Below are 13,917 nucleotides of genomic sequence, written 5' to 3'. Positions count from 1 at the left end.
CAGTCTCCCCGCGGCGGCGAGGAGCGCGGCGCGCGGTGCCGCAGAAGTACCGATTACGCAAGCGCTCGGTCCCCGGCGACCTGCGCACGCGCACCGCTGGCGGCTGCTGTCAATTACGCGTGAGGGGCGGGGCGGAGCGGGGCGGGAGAGCGAGAAGGCGGCGGGGCCAAGATGGCCGCACCGCGCGCGGCGGGGGCGGGGGGCTGCGGGGGCCTGGGGGCGGTGGGACGCTGACCCCGCCCCCTACTGCTGCCAGTCTGCGCCGGGCGGCGGCGGCGACCGAGCCCGGAACATGGCGGCGGCGACGCGCAGCTTCGGGCCCGAGCGGGAGGCCGAGCCGGCCAAGGAGGCGCGCGTCGTGGGCTCTGAGTTCGTGGACACGTACACGGTGTGCTGGGGGCTCGGGTGTCCGAACTGGGGGTGGCGGCTGGAACCCGGAGTCTGAGTCGGGAGGGTTGGGGAGGGCGTCTGAGCCCCGCAACGGGGAGGAGGGGGTAGGCGGGCTGCGATTTTGAGGAGGGGGCCCGGGATGGCGGAACCTGGGGAAGGGGCCTGGGCCCCGCAGGTCCGGAAAGAGAGTCTTGGGGTGGGGCCCAGGGAGGGGGCTTGGGAAGGGTACGCGTTTAGAAAAGGAGGCTAGGGTTGAGGAGGATCGGGGGATAAAGAGGGTCTGCGGAAGAGGGGAGTCAGGTTGAGGCGGAGGCCCCTCTAGATCCTCTAGGTCTGGAGGGACGCCGGCCTGGGAGGACGTGACAGGGGCTCCCGAAGAAGGGGGATTGGGGGGGGGTCTTTGATGGATAGAATCAGGGGAAAGGGTCAGGGCGCTGCAGGCCGTGAAGAACGAGAGGGGGCGGGGCCTTGATCTGGTTCGGGGCTTGGGATTGCAGTTGAGATTTGCTCAAAAAGTAAGGTGGGATCTGGGGCCTTGGCGCTCAGGCAGAGACAAGAATGGGGGAGGGATGGAGCCCAGACACCGGGAATTGAGGGGGTGGCTCACGGCTGAAAGTCCGAGACCCAGGACCCTTAGGGGTCTTCATGGCTTTAGACGGTGGGGGTGAGTTGGGGCAGCAAACTGCCCACGCAGACTTCAAGTCTATGGGGGAGACGGAGGCTAGAAAACGGGGGAAGTTGCAGACTGTGATGGAGTTGGAGGCCCTCCTGGGTCTGGATGGGGTTGGGCACGAGGCCTATGGGCCTCGAATGCTGCCTAGCATTCGACCCTAGGTCGGGGCATGCAGAGTACCTCCCAGCCTCCTGTCCTTTGTTCCGGAAAGGTGGGGAGTAGGTGGGGGGCTTTGGCCCTGCCTTCACCCCACCCGCTTGGCCCTCATCCTAACCATCTTCCTTAGGGTCGTTTTTCTGGCTTTCTCCTTTCCTGGGTGGGAAGAGGGGGAGGGAAGCTTCCAGGCTGTGGAGAGGGGCTGGGGGCGGATCCTGGAGCAACAGGCCGGCCCTGGAGAAATGGCTGCTCTTCCTTGGAGGCTTCGGCTGAGTTGATTATTTTCTCCTCCCCCTTCCCTGCGTGCTGCAGAGAGGGGCGGGACTCTAGGACCACGGGGGCCTCATCCAGGTGAGGGTTGAGGTCTCTGAGCTGATGGCTGACTGGCTATCACGCAGGCAGGGCATTCAGCTGGAGGCTTAGCTCCAGAAAGCTCTCCTTATTCCAGGGCTGAGCCCCTCCTCTGAGTGGGTGTCGGGGGGCGGGGGGGGGGGGGGGCGGGCATTGGTGATCCAGGCAGACCGTACTGTCTCGTGTCCTTTTCCCCGGGGGATGTTGAGCTGAATATTACTAACACACCTACCTTTGATTGAACACTTGCTATGTGTCAGGCCGTTTACAACGCATTTTGCGTGCATTACCTTTTGATTCTTAAACGTAGCAGATTTTAAGATGGAGGAACTGAGGCTCAGAGAACTTAAGGCTCCCAGTCGCTTATATAAGTGACATACATAAACCATAGCCAGGAAATGCAGAACCAGATTTTGAACACAGGTCTTCCTTGACTACATGGCCTGTTATCTTTGGTCAGGGCTTAATTGTCTATCACTGCTTTCCCCTGCTCTCCCATCAGCTTCTTAGTCTCTTGGCACAGCAGCAGAAATCACAGCCATGAACCAGCTGAAAGCGTTGGAATAGGACTTGAGTCTAGCATATAGTCAGAGCACCTGGGAAAGAATTACAGCAGAAAAGCTGGTCCTGCTAAACCTGACTGTTTTGCCTCTCTTAGAAGGAATGTCCTTCCTTGCCTGCAGCTCAGGTTGGCTCAGGCTTTGAATTACATGGAGGCTGGAGTTAAAAAACTACAGAGATGGCTTGATATTGATAGCCACCTTTTCTGTTCCTCACTTGGATAGAGCTCAGACTTATCCCATGTGCCTCCCAGATCCAGTGGTAGGGCCATGGAGGAGACTGAGAGGGGGCCCTGTTGCTCAGTAAGGGTGAGATGCAGAGGCTGGTGGGCAAGGGCAGCTTTGGCCTGTGGGGGTGGGGGGGGCCTGGGTGTCCTGCAGCTGTCACTGAGGGTAGGGTGAGGCTTTCCTTGTTGCTGGCTGGACAAGGGCTGTCGGTTTTCCCTTTTAGGTTTACATCATCCAGGTCACTGATGGCAGCCATGAGTGGACAGTCAAGCATCGCTACAGTGATTTCCATGACCTACATGAAAAGGTAACCCTTGAGAGCTGGGGTCCTGTGTCTTGGGGGCTTTTAGGCCAAGTTCTCATTGTGCCATACATTGGTTTTAGGGCAAAACGGGGTCTGTGCCAGTTACATTAATAAATCGGTTTATTAATGTAACTGGCAAAAAACTGGTGGATCCTGGGAGTTCAGCCCTTGTGTGAAACAGTGTTGCAAGGAGCATATTTGCAATGTAGTTTTAAGATTGTCAGTCATAGCTGGGATGTGAGATGCCAGGACAGTTTCCCGGGGAGGGAACAGGCTTGATCGAACTTGTTCCACCTGACTATACCTATTCCAGAGCCTGTGCTTTAATATCTGACTAGGATTCCATTCCTCTCTTTGCGTTTGGAGAGAGCTGTGTTTCTGTGGGCCATTTGCAGCATGGGTGTTTTGTTCTGGTTTGGAGAAGATGGTGGTTTTAGGGGCCTTGAGGTATTATTTTCCTGAATGTCTTCAAGGTCTCCAGATGGAATTCCTTATGTGAAATTGTATTGGTATTTCTAGTGCTAATTAAACTTGAGGCCAAATCCCAGGTGCACTAGTTTGATCACTAATTCTGGTACTACTGCCAGGTGGGGCTGTAGAAATCAAAACAAGCACCTACCCACAGGCTGCTTCCCTTGACCTTGCACAGTTACAGAACCTCTTGGTCTGTGGTTGACATTCTTATGTTTTCTTACAGCTCGTTGCAGAGAGGAAGATTGATAAAAGTTTGCTTCCGCCCAAAAAGATAATTGGGAAAAACTCCAGGAGCTTGGTGGAAAAGAGGGAGAAGGATCTGGAGGTCTACCTCCAGACACTCCTGGCCACCTTCCCTGATGTGGCCCCCAGAGTGCTGGCCCACTTCTTGCATTTTCACTTTTACGTAAGTTCCTCTTGGGTTTTCTCCTTTGCCTGCAAGCCCACAGCCACCATAGCTCCAGGCAGCAAATCCTTGTATACCTCAGCCTTGAGGAGAGGTGGATTGGAGTTGGAGCCTGAGGTTAGAAGGTGGAGGAGCATTCTGGTGGGGTTGGGGTACAGACAGGGCATGTTCATCAATGGATTTGCCTTAAATTAGACTGACTGGCTGTGGCCACAGAGAGGTTTTTCCTCCACCACAAGGCGTTTTGTTTAGCAAAAAGGGCCTGTGAGTGTTTGAGCTAGGTTTCCATCCAAATGGATTGGGTTAGATGAGAAACAGCTGACACCTGGCATTGACTATTGTTGAGTTGTTGGTTCCCAGCTCAAAGCTAATTAAGGGATCAGTCTGTGTTGGCAGAATATTGCCATCTTAGGGCGTCATCAGAGTCCAAGGTGCTAAGTGAGGGATGCCATCGCTTCCTCCGGTGGGAGTGTATGTCTCAGAGCAGCTCTGTACTCCCTCTTGGAGGAACAACTGTCATGGGCTGCTGGTGACAGGATGAGTTGTCAAACTTCAAGGAGGGAAGTTTGGTGCAGTGTGAAACCAAAACATTAAAAAGCCAGCAATTTCATTTCTGAGAATTTATTCTAAGGGAAAAAGTTGGGCAACTGAGAAAAAGGATATAGGTACAAAGGTAGTCATTCCAGGATTATAATGAGATACTGAAGACAGTCAGAAGCCCAACAAAAGGTGACTTAAAAAAAAAAAAAAGGGTGCAACCATGTAATTGGATATTATGCTGCTAGAAAAACGATGGTGTAGCTGTGGATTTGTTGACATAGGAAAATAAATATATTACTTTATGAAAAGAGCAAGCCAGAAAACGGTATTAGGATATGGTCCCATTTTTATTAAAAAAAAAAAAAATTGTATGAATACATTTGTCTAGGAAAAGTCTAGAAGATTATACATCAAAATACTAGGAGTCTTTGGGTGATAGGTTTTTGGATAATTTATATTTAATTGTTTTCTCTTCATGTGATGAAGATAGGAAAAAAACTCACTCCCTTTTCAGGCCCTTTTAGGAAGGGACCAAACTTGTTTAAAAAATAACTGTCTTGAGATTTCTTCAGAGTAAGGCAGCTGAACCTTTCTTGAAGTGTTAGGTAGAGCCTGGAAATTTGGTGATAGCACTAGCAGTGGGCCACTCGGCTTGGAGGAGCCGTGTGGAAAAAGGGTGGCATTTATAGATGGGAGATATATATGTATTTATATCTTTGGATTTTGTTTGGTATATACCAGTAATGTATGTGGTTAGCAGTAGCTTCCTGCTGTAGCCTTTTTTTTTCTTTTTCTTTTTTTTTTTTTTTTGCGTTTTCTTTCCTAATGTGAAAAAAAAAATGTCCATTCTTTATGTGAGTCTTTCGGATAAATTTAACTGGTTGTTAGTATTTTAAGAAATGTCATACTTTAAGAAAGCTTTGATTAGCTATTTAAGTTTAAAACTTGATAAGCAGCACTTTGAAAGTATAATTCATTGCTTAAGACCTGGGCCTTTGAGGAGGTCTCCTGGCTACCTCTGAGCGTGGAAAGGCCTGGACTGCTCTTCTGTGATAGGTTTGCCTGAGATAGGCCTGGGGCCTGTCCCACATCTGTGGTTTTGGTTTGAGGCATGTGCTGCTGCTTGGAGCAGCTTGAACATATTTGAAATAACTGTTATCAAAAGGGCCCCTTGATTATATAAATCCAAGATTTTAGAAAAGTGATTGACCCATCGTTAAATTAAGTCAAGGTTTCTCAGCTGTGACACTGTTGACATTTTGGGCTGGACGGTTGTTGTGGGAGCTGCTCTGTGCACTGTTGAGCAGCGTCTCTGGCCTCTGCCCACTCGATGCCAGTAGCGCCAGCCCCCTCCTCCCCCCAAGTTTTACAACCAAAAATGTCTTTGCATGTTGTCAGATCCCACCTGAGGGGTAAATTGCACCTGATTGAGAATTACTAGGTTCGATCTTCAAATGAACTTGAATAAGGGGCCCAAAAGATTTGTCAGCCTTTTTTACGGGCTGGAATGGAAGCCCTTAGGGAATGTTTCTGGTAACCTTTGCCCCATCAATGTCCTCTCTGAAATTGTTCCCAATGTGCTCCACCTCTTGTGGTGCTGACATTGGACAGGGTGGACCCAGGGAACCCTGTTTGGCTGAGGTATGGATTTTTTAAAAAATTTGAGATATAATTCACATACCATAATATTCACTCTTTTAAAGTGTATGAGTCCTTGGGTCTTAGTATTTTAACGAAATTATGCACCTGTCACTATTATCTAATTATAAAACATTCATCACTCCAAAAAGAAACCATGTACCCATCAGCAGTCACTAATGTACTTTTGTAATGTATGGATTTGCATATTCTGGACATTTCATATAAATGAAATCATGCAATATGTGACTCTGTGACTGGCTTCTTTCACTTAGCATAGTGTCCTCAAGGTCCAGTCATATTGTAGCATAAATCAGTACTTTAATCCTTTTATGGCTGAGTAATATTCGACTGTTTGGAGACATCACATTTTGTCCATTTATCAGTTAATGGATGTTTAGCTGGTTTCCACTTTTTGGCTTTTGTAAATAAGGCTGCTATGAACATTCGTATGTTTTTGTATAGACCTGTATTTTCATTTCTGTTGGGAGTAGAATTGCTGGGTTATATGGTAACTCATATAATTGAGAAACTGCCAGATTTTTTTTCCCATAGTGGCTGCACCGTTTTACATTCCCACCAGCAGTGGGTAGATTCTTATGTCCCCACATCCTTGCCAACACTCGTTACTGTCCACTTCTTGGTAACCATTCTTATGGGTGGAAAGTGGTATCTCATTGTGGTTTTGATTTGCATTTGGCTAATAACTAATAATGTTGAGCTTCTTTTCATATGCTTATTGGGTGTTTGCATATCTTTGGAGAAAAGCATTCAAATTCTTTGCACTTCACAAAATTAGGTTATTTTTGTTGAGTTGTAGCAGTTTTTTATATACTCTGGATATTAGACTCTTATCAGAAATATGATATGCAGATATTTTCTCTCATTGTGTGGGTTTTCTTCAGTTTCCTGATAGGATTCTTTGAAACATAAAAGTTTTAGATTTTGATGAAGTTTATTCATTTTTTCCTTCTGGTCACTTGTGTTTTTGGTATCATGTCTGAGAAACCATTGCCTAATCGAAGGTCACAAAGGTTTACAACTATGTTTTTCTTCTAAGAGTTTTATAGTTTTAGCTGTTGTATTTGGGTCTTTTAGCCATTTTGAGTGAATTTTTGTATATGGTGTGAAGTTGGGGTGCAATTTCATTCTTTGGTACTGTGGATTTAATGACAAGGAAAGCACAACTTCTCTCCCCAGCCAACTGAGGTGGGGTGTCCAGGCGCCAGTGCAGCCCTGTGTTGCAGTGAGAGGGCACACCTCAGCCCTGGCCTGCTGCTAAGCTGTCTCCCTCCAGATAGCTATGCCCTGGTTCTTCTGCACCCTCAGGGACAGACCTCATCTCAGAATCCCTAGAGCAGAGGGCTTCAAATTCAGTGAAGTGGAATCCCACAGAGAATTTCAGCATACACCACTTTGAGGCAAGATGTCTGACAGGCAGGCAGAGCAGAGTTTGTCTCCCAGCCGTGCTGCTTCCTGACAGTTTATCCCAAGGCAGTCATTTAACTTCTCTGTGTCCCAGTTCCTCTTGTGATCTGGAGAGTGATGATCCCGGCCCTTGAGGATTGCAGGAGACTGTGCGGTTAAGGTGAGGGTCCTAGAAGAGCGATGGGCCTGTGGCGGGGGCTCACCAGGTCCCAGCAAGTGCCAGCTGTCCTAGTTAGGAAAGGCACTCACTTCTTGTCAGCTGTGGTATTTATATTATTTTCTTATTTTAAGACCAGTTGGCTAGAACAGAGGCACTTTTTGAAATTTGAAGTCAGGAGATACAATAGAATTGTTACTCTAGAACTGTTACCATCTTAAAGGCAACCTTTGGTGATTTGTTTTAGTTGCAAACTACAGAGGCTGTAAGTGATAACAGATATCTCTGCAACTTAGTTGCAGTCTTGGAGCTCTCTTCAGCCAAAGATTAGGCTTGAATCCCTGGTGGGGAATTTTTACGCACATAATTTACCTGACTTTTGCTAGAGTGCCTCATCTCAGGCGTGAAATCAGTCATAAAAGGACTCCTAGCCCTTAGTGTGTTTGTGTAAACCACACAGTGATGTGTCCTTGAGTCCCTTGTTAATGCCCCACTGACACGCACTCTGTGCTCAGGCCTGTGTCAGGCAGGAGCGTCGGGCTGGCCTTGTTCACTGAGTCAGGTCTGTGCTGCGGGGGCACTGGCTGGTGGGGTTCCGCACGCACAGACGTGCTCAGTCAGCACGGTCGTGGTCAAGCGGCAGCCTGACAGTCCATGGTGCATTTGTGTGCAGCTCACGCCGCTGCCTAAGGCTGCAGCCCAGCATGTGGTCTGGGCAGGTGGCTGATTGATTGGTCTGTAACTCGTTTGGAGGTTGGTGTTATAGTTTTCAAACATAGCTATTTTTTTTTTAATTGAAAATTTTTTGAAGTATAAAGAATGTCTTTTTTTTTTTTAAATGCATTTCAATTCAGGCACTTGTGGGACCCTGAAGCACTTCAGGTCCCTTCAGCAGGATTGGGTGGGGTGTGGGGGGGGGGGCCTGTTCCCACAGGTGATCTCTGGGCAGAAGCTCCAGGAACTTAGACTGGGGCCCACTGTCCCCCCATTTCCTTCTGGCGGGGGGTGGGGGAGGCTAAAGGCTGCTCCCCTTTGTACACAGGGCCACAGTTCAGCCACAGCGTCTAGAGGAGGCAGACAGAGTGCTTCTCTGAGGAGACCTGAGCTCTAGATTTGGGGGCTGAGGCATTTCTTTGTTCGTCTGATGAAGAGTCTCGCAAGGTGAAGAAGATCAGCCTGGGAAACCAAGTAGATAGTGTTGCCGCAGGGCGCACTTCCTGTGGCTCAAGAACTGGGAGAAAAATTGTTACATGGTCTGCTTTTTTAGATAGCTCAGAACTGGAAACATGCTCATTGCTTAGCATGAGCCCTTGGCCCGCACTATCTCTCAGCTTTCTGTGTCTTCCGGAAATTTCAGCTTCTGTCTCCTTAGCAGGGCTGATGTTGACACCAGCTGCCCGAAGAAATGTAACTTTGAGGGTGAGGATTCTTGGGTACTAAGGGTGGACAGGGAGCCATTTTCCCACGTGAGACCTTCTGGGAGCCCAGTGATAATAATGGGGCTGGAGAGGCTGGGAAGCTGCTCTTGGGGACTGGAGGTGGGTGCGGATTGGGAGCCTCTGGGAGCCGCTCAGGAATCTGTGTCTTTTAAGGCTGTCCAGGCGGTTCGGACTGCAGGCGGGATGGGGAAGTACTGATCTGGAGAGAGGGCTTGATTCTCAAGGTGTAGGTAGAGAAATGACCCTTTGGGTCATTGCAAGGTCTTACTCATCTTCCTTTCTTCACAGCAGCCAACGAAAGTGTAACTGAGTTGTTGCAAGACACTGAAGTTGAATTTTGGAGTGAACCGATGGCCTCTCCTCTAACTAGCTGGAGCCTCTCTGCTCAGAGCCTGCTCTGCCCATCTGGTGGTCCTTTTACATTTGACCCTGTGTCTTGCCAGACTCTGAGCCCCTTAACTCTGGAGCTGTGTTTGCTCATTTTTCTCCCTTTGGCTTTTTATTCATTTGTGAGAACAAGGGGAAGTTATTCTCCTACTATAGATAAGATGAATTTCAAGCAGATGAAATAAACACATTTCTTTTTAACAGATATCTTAAAATACTAAAAGAAGAAAATAGGGGAATAGTTTTATGATCTTGGGGTGGGGGAAGAGGTCCCAGAAGTCACAAAGGAAAAGAATCACAGGTTGAAAAACGTAAACTTGACAAATCTCCGTCAGGAGAACCGGTGTGAACGTAGGTAAGAGGCATACACAGACAGGGAGAAGATGTTTGCAGCATATAAACAACCTGTAAAGTGTTCTCTATGTATAAAGGGTAAGGAAGAGACAAGCAACAGAGAGAAACACAGGAAAAGGACACCCTGTCTCCTGCAACCTGGTGCCTTTTGAGTGTCATAAACAAGTGAACTGTGTGTCCTGGTGGCAGAGGTGTTCCTGTGAGTTACGAAAGCGATTGTGCAGCCTCTATCTGGACCTGTTTACGAAAGTCCTGTTGGCTGCCATCTGTCAACTAGTTACAATTATTACCTGCAGGATGTGGGGCTGTGGGCCCCCCGGGGCCCTGCCAGTCCCACAGTTACAACATTGAAATGCTGAGGCAATCAGCTGTGTACAGAGAGAGGCTTCAAGGCCAAGTGCTTGGGAGTGTGGCTTTGCTAGTTTCTATCCATGTAAAATTGAGAATTACAGCACGTCTCCACCTCATTTTGCTTACCTATGAAACAGGATTCAAAATAAGGGCCTCCTGGCCTAGGGCATTGGGAGGATTGAGTGAACTACTTGGTGGAGAGTGCTCAGGCCGTCACCCGGCGTGAATTAGGACCCCAGCACGTTCGCTGTTAATATGACTGAAGGCTTGTCCTTGTTTCTCCGTCCCATCGCTCTAAAAGGAAATCCCTTCCTGCCTTTTTCTTATGACCCTGGGCTGAGTGGTGCTGTTGCAGCACTTGAAGAGATGGGCACAGGAAGAGAGAGGGTGCTCGCTCTTTCCTAAGATACCTGTGGGACATGAATGTCAGTAGAAATGGTCGCTGTCAAGCAGGGTAAGCTCTGGGAGGCCCTTTTTCCCAGCAGGGTGATGGGAGCCTCTTTTCCAGAAGAAACAAATGTCTACCACGCCTCTCCTAGGAATCTCCCAGGACCAGTTTTGGGAGCTGCTGGCTTCCCATTCAGTCCTTGACATGGCCAAGCTTTGTGGCCTTCCGGGTCTGGTGTTCTCAGCCAGTGCCTGAGTGGTCTTGGAATTGAAGCGTTAGTCTATTCGGTTCTCCTTTGGAGGAGACATTTCAGATGTCCGTATAACTGGAAATATCGTTTCCCTTCTGAGCGCCTCGATTCATTTTAGGTTTATTCTCTCCATTTTGTTTTACTTTCTGGAGAGCTGGCATGGCAACAGCAAAAGGGGTAGATAGCAGGAAATGTGCAAGTCCCAGGGACTGGTGGCAGGTGGATCTCCTGACTGTGGGTTTTATTTTCTCTGCAGGAGATTAATGGCATCACTGCAGCACTGGCTGAGGAGCTCTTTGAAAAAGGTATATGGCTAGGGGTCCTTGAAGCACACCGGGGATCCTTGATGTAACTTACCTAGCCCTGTTAGGCAGCCAGGGGCCAGGGTGGCACGCAGCTCCATCAGTTGCTCTGTGTCAAGTGAGTTCTAGCCTGGGTCCACCTCCTCGGGGTTGTCCAAATCCCTGGACCTGGTCTACAGCCAGGCCTGCCCACCTCCCTGCTCTGCAGGTCTGAGGAGCTGTGTTCTTCACCTTGGGACCCCTGAGTCCCTGTGTTGGGGGCTAATCTCAGGCTCAGGATCTATTCCAGGGCCTTTTGGTGGAGTTCTGGAAGGTGGAGGGCATGCTGCCCTGTTGCACTGGGTTTGTCCTTACCTGAAAGAGTTCAGCTGGCAAGCAGAAGCTGACTTGGGGGCCCTGCCAGGGAGCACAGTAATGGTAGCTAAGATGTAATGAGTGCTTGCCGTCTAGCCTTGTGTTTGCATCTTACTGCCTCCCCCCAGGAGGGTCAGACAAGGACATTGAGGATGAGAGGCCCACTTACCTGCCTGAGGGTCCATGGTTGGCAGGAGCAATATGAGGACCAAGTGCCAGTCTGTCTGGCTCAGAACCGCCTCCTGCCCCCAGGCCCTGTGCTGTGCTGGCGCCTTAGGCCCCACCTAACCTTAAGATGTTCTCATCTTGGAGATTGCTACGTGGGCCCGATGCCCACAGTGCTGCCTGCATCAGCTTTGTCCTGGCCCAGTGCCTCAGGTTTTAATTCATCCTGACCTCAGGAAGGCTCCCCAGCTGCATATTCCCCGCAGCCCTTCCCTTCTTTGTAATCACATGTCCTGGGTCTACCCTGTGTGTAGTCAGCTCAGGAGGGTGGCTTCCTCCTCACTCGGTGCATATAATGGGTGCTGGCCAGGTGCTATCCACTGTTGGCTCAGGTGGGCAGGTGCCCTGGCCGCACAACAGGGATGGGGCTGAGGCTCGATGCTCACCCCTTGGGCTGTGGCTGTTGCAGGAGAACAGCTCCTGGGGGCTGGCCAGGTCTTTGCCATCGGGCCCCTGCAGCTCTACGCGGTCACGGAGCAGCTGCAGCAGGGAAAGCCCACGTGTGCCAGCGGGGATGCCAAGACTGACCTGGGGCATATCCTGGACTTCACCTGTCGCCTTAAGTACCTTAAGGTAAAGTTGGGGCAGCTTTTTTGTGGAGAGCTGGTCTGGCAGAGGGAGAGAGGGGGAGAGGGAGAAAGAGGGAAGGGAGGGTGGGAGGGAGGGGAGGCTGTGAGCCCTGAGGGAAGGAAGGCTGTATTTGGTGATCTTGGCACTGTGCTTCCGGCTCTGAGCACCAGGGAGCAGTCGTGATCCAATGGCCCCTTGCTTTAAACCTTAGCTTTAGCCTGCTTTGTTGGCCGTGGCAGTGGTGAGTGGGAGTACATGCACAGACTGCCTCTCACAGCCGGGCAGAGCTTTGAGCGGGGTTTGGCAGTGGCTGCAGCATTGCTCTGTGAACATGGATGGGAAGTGGCTGTTGCAGCAGCATCCGTAATTCGAGCCATTTATTTGGCTGTAGGTTTCTGGCACAGAAGGACCTTTTGGGACCAGCAACATTCAGGAGCAGCTCCTGCCTTTTGATCTGTCAATATTCAAGTCTCTTCATCAGGTGGAGGTGAGGCCCAGGGCCCCTGGAATGCAGGCAGGGCTGAGCCCTGTGCAGGATGATCTTGCTTCTGACCATCCTGTCTGTGTCTAGAGAGTGTTCCTGATGTTAGGTATCTGGATCTCATCATAAAGCACTATTGCTTTTGTGTTTGTCAGTATGTGGCAGATTCCATTTAGGTAAGTCAGGCCCATCAGAAGGCAGAGAAAGAGGGGCTTTTGCTCCCCTTGGCTGGTCTGCATGTCCCCACTCCTGCGGCATTTGGACAGGATGGAGCACCAGCGCCCAGCCCCTTCTAGGCTTCCTCATTGTTCGAGTTGAGGTGCTGGGAAGCCATCCTGAGGGTCAGGCAGAGCCAATTCCAAGTCTGTGTCTCCCAAGGCAGATCAGCAGAGGGCTTGAAGGGTCCTCTGCTCTCTGGTGTGCCTACACCCTAACAAATACTTTGCATTACTCACTGCTAAACTCCTGGGTTCACAGTGCCAATTTTGTTACCATTTTTTAAATAAATGAGAGGGGACTTGGTAATGAATAATAAAAAATGTTTTAAAGCATTGATTTCTCGAGCATGGCTTCTGTGTTCAGCCCTGTGCAACATGTCTGATGCTCACTCCTTGATGGAATCCTCTCAAAACTGAGGCTTAGGGAGGTAAGGAAGTTTGACCAGGATCACACAGTTAACGACGGGGAAGCTGGGGTTTGAGATCAGCTGAGTCTGACTCTGCAACATGCTGTGATTGTCTCAGAGACCTTGAGGACCCTTCCCTTGATGGCAATTTGTGCCTCGACCAACACAGGCCAGCGGGGCTGGAAAGCGAGACGAGGGCGGGGTGTGTAGCACTCAGGCAGGTGGCTCGAGGGAGGGTGCTTTGGCCTGTACCCCTGCCTCCCCCTGCAGGGCCGCAGAGGCCCATGCTCTCCAGCTCTGGTGTCCCTGGCCCTCACGTTGTGTCCAGCTGCCAAGCCCCAAGCAACCCTTCAGAGAAAATGGAGTTCACGGTTCAGAGAATGTTTAGTTAGCACTAAAAATTAGGGAAAGGAGAGACGTAGGGTTTGAGTCACCGCCTGCCTCAAAGGTTCAGGGCCATCGATGGTTGTGCTCCTTTTGTGTGCGGGTGACGGACACTCACTGCCTGGGACTTCTGGTGGAGCAATGATGCCGTTTCTGAGATGCAGCTGTTTTTGTTCCAGATAAGTCACTGTGATGCCAGGCGCATTCGGGGGCTGGTCGCATCCAAGCCCACCTTGGCCACAATGAGCGTCCGCTTCTCGGCAACCTCCATGAAGGTAAGCGCCACCTGCTACCCACCCAGGGTGCCACCTGAGAGGCAGGGTCCTACATATGGTCCCCCCACGGGGGAGCGTGCCAGCTCTGCTGCTGTCTGTCAGGAACCAGAAGCCAGACTTTCCCCTGGGCAGCCTCATGCTCGTGTGGGACCTCCCAGTGCTTGATAGTCCCTGGGATGCTTCAGTCAAAAGTCAACACTGTTGAACAAGAGATTTTAAGGAACTGG

At 50.2% G+C, this 13,917-nt stretch overlaps 1 protein-coding gene across 8 annotated transcripts in view; it reads left to right on the top strand.

Moving 5' to 3' along the window:
* The first annotated feature begins 148 nt into the window (after window positions 1–148).
* The window catches only part of NISCH (nischarin), a 38,427-nt gene continuing 24,658 nt past the window's right edge, over window positions 149–13,917 (top strand). For 7 of the 8 annotated variants that reach the window (XM_057705003.1, XM_057705002.1, XM_057704999.1 and 4 more), the window contains exons 1-7: window positions 149–388; window positions 2,582–2,665; window positions 3,360–3,542; window positions 10,731–10,779; window positions 11,765–11,928; window positions 12,317–12,412; window positions 13,595–13,690. In XM_057705003.1, the coding sequence (XP_057560986.1) occupies window positions 293–388; window positions 2,582–2,665; window positions 3,360–3,542; window positions 10,731–10,779; window positions 11,765–11,928; window positions 12,317–12,412; window positions 13,595–13,690 (768 nt within the window). In that variant the 5' untranslated portion in view covers window positions 149–292. The remainder of the gene's footprint in view (window positions 389–2,581; window positions 2,666–3,359; window positions 3,543–10,730; window positions 10,780–11,764; window positions 11,929–12,316; window positions 12,413–13,594; window positions 13,691–13,917) is intronic. The other variant, XM_057705004.1, reaches the window with a different exon arrangement.

This window comes from Hippopotamus amphibius, chromosome 13, assembly GCF_030028045.1.
Source record: "Hippopotamus amphibius kiboko isolate mHipAmp2 chromosome 13, mHipAmp2.hap2, whole genome shotgun sequence".
Taxonomy (NCBI): Eukaryota; Metazoa; Chordata; class Mammalia; order Artiodactyla; family Hippopotamidae; genus Hippopotamus; species Hippopotamus amphibius.
The sequence above is the reverse complement of the archived record's forward strand: the minus strand, read 5'-3'. Positions and strand labels throughout refer to the sequence as shown.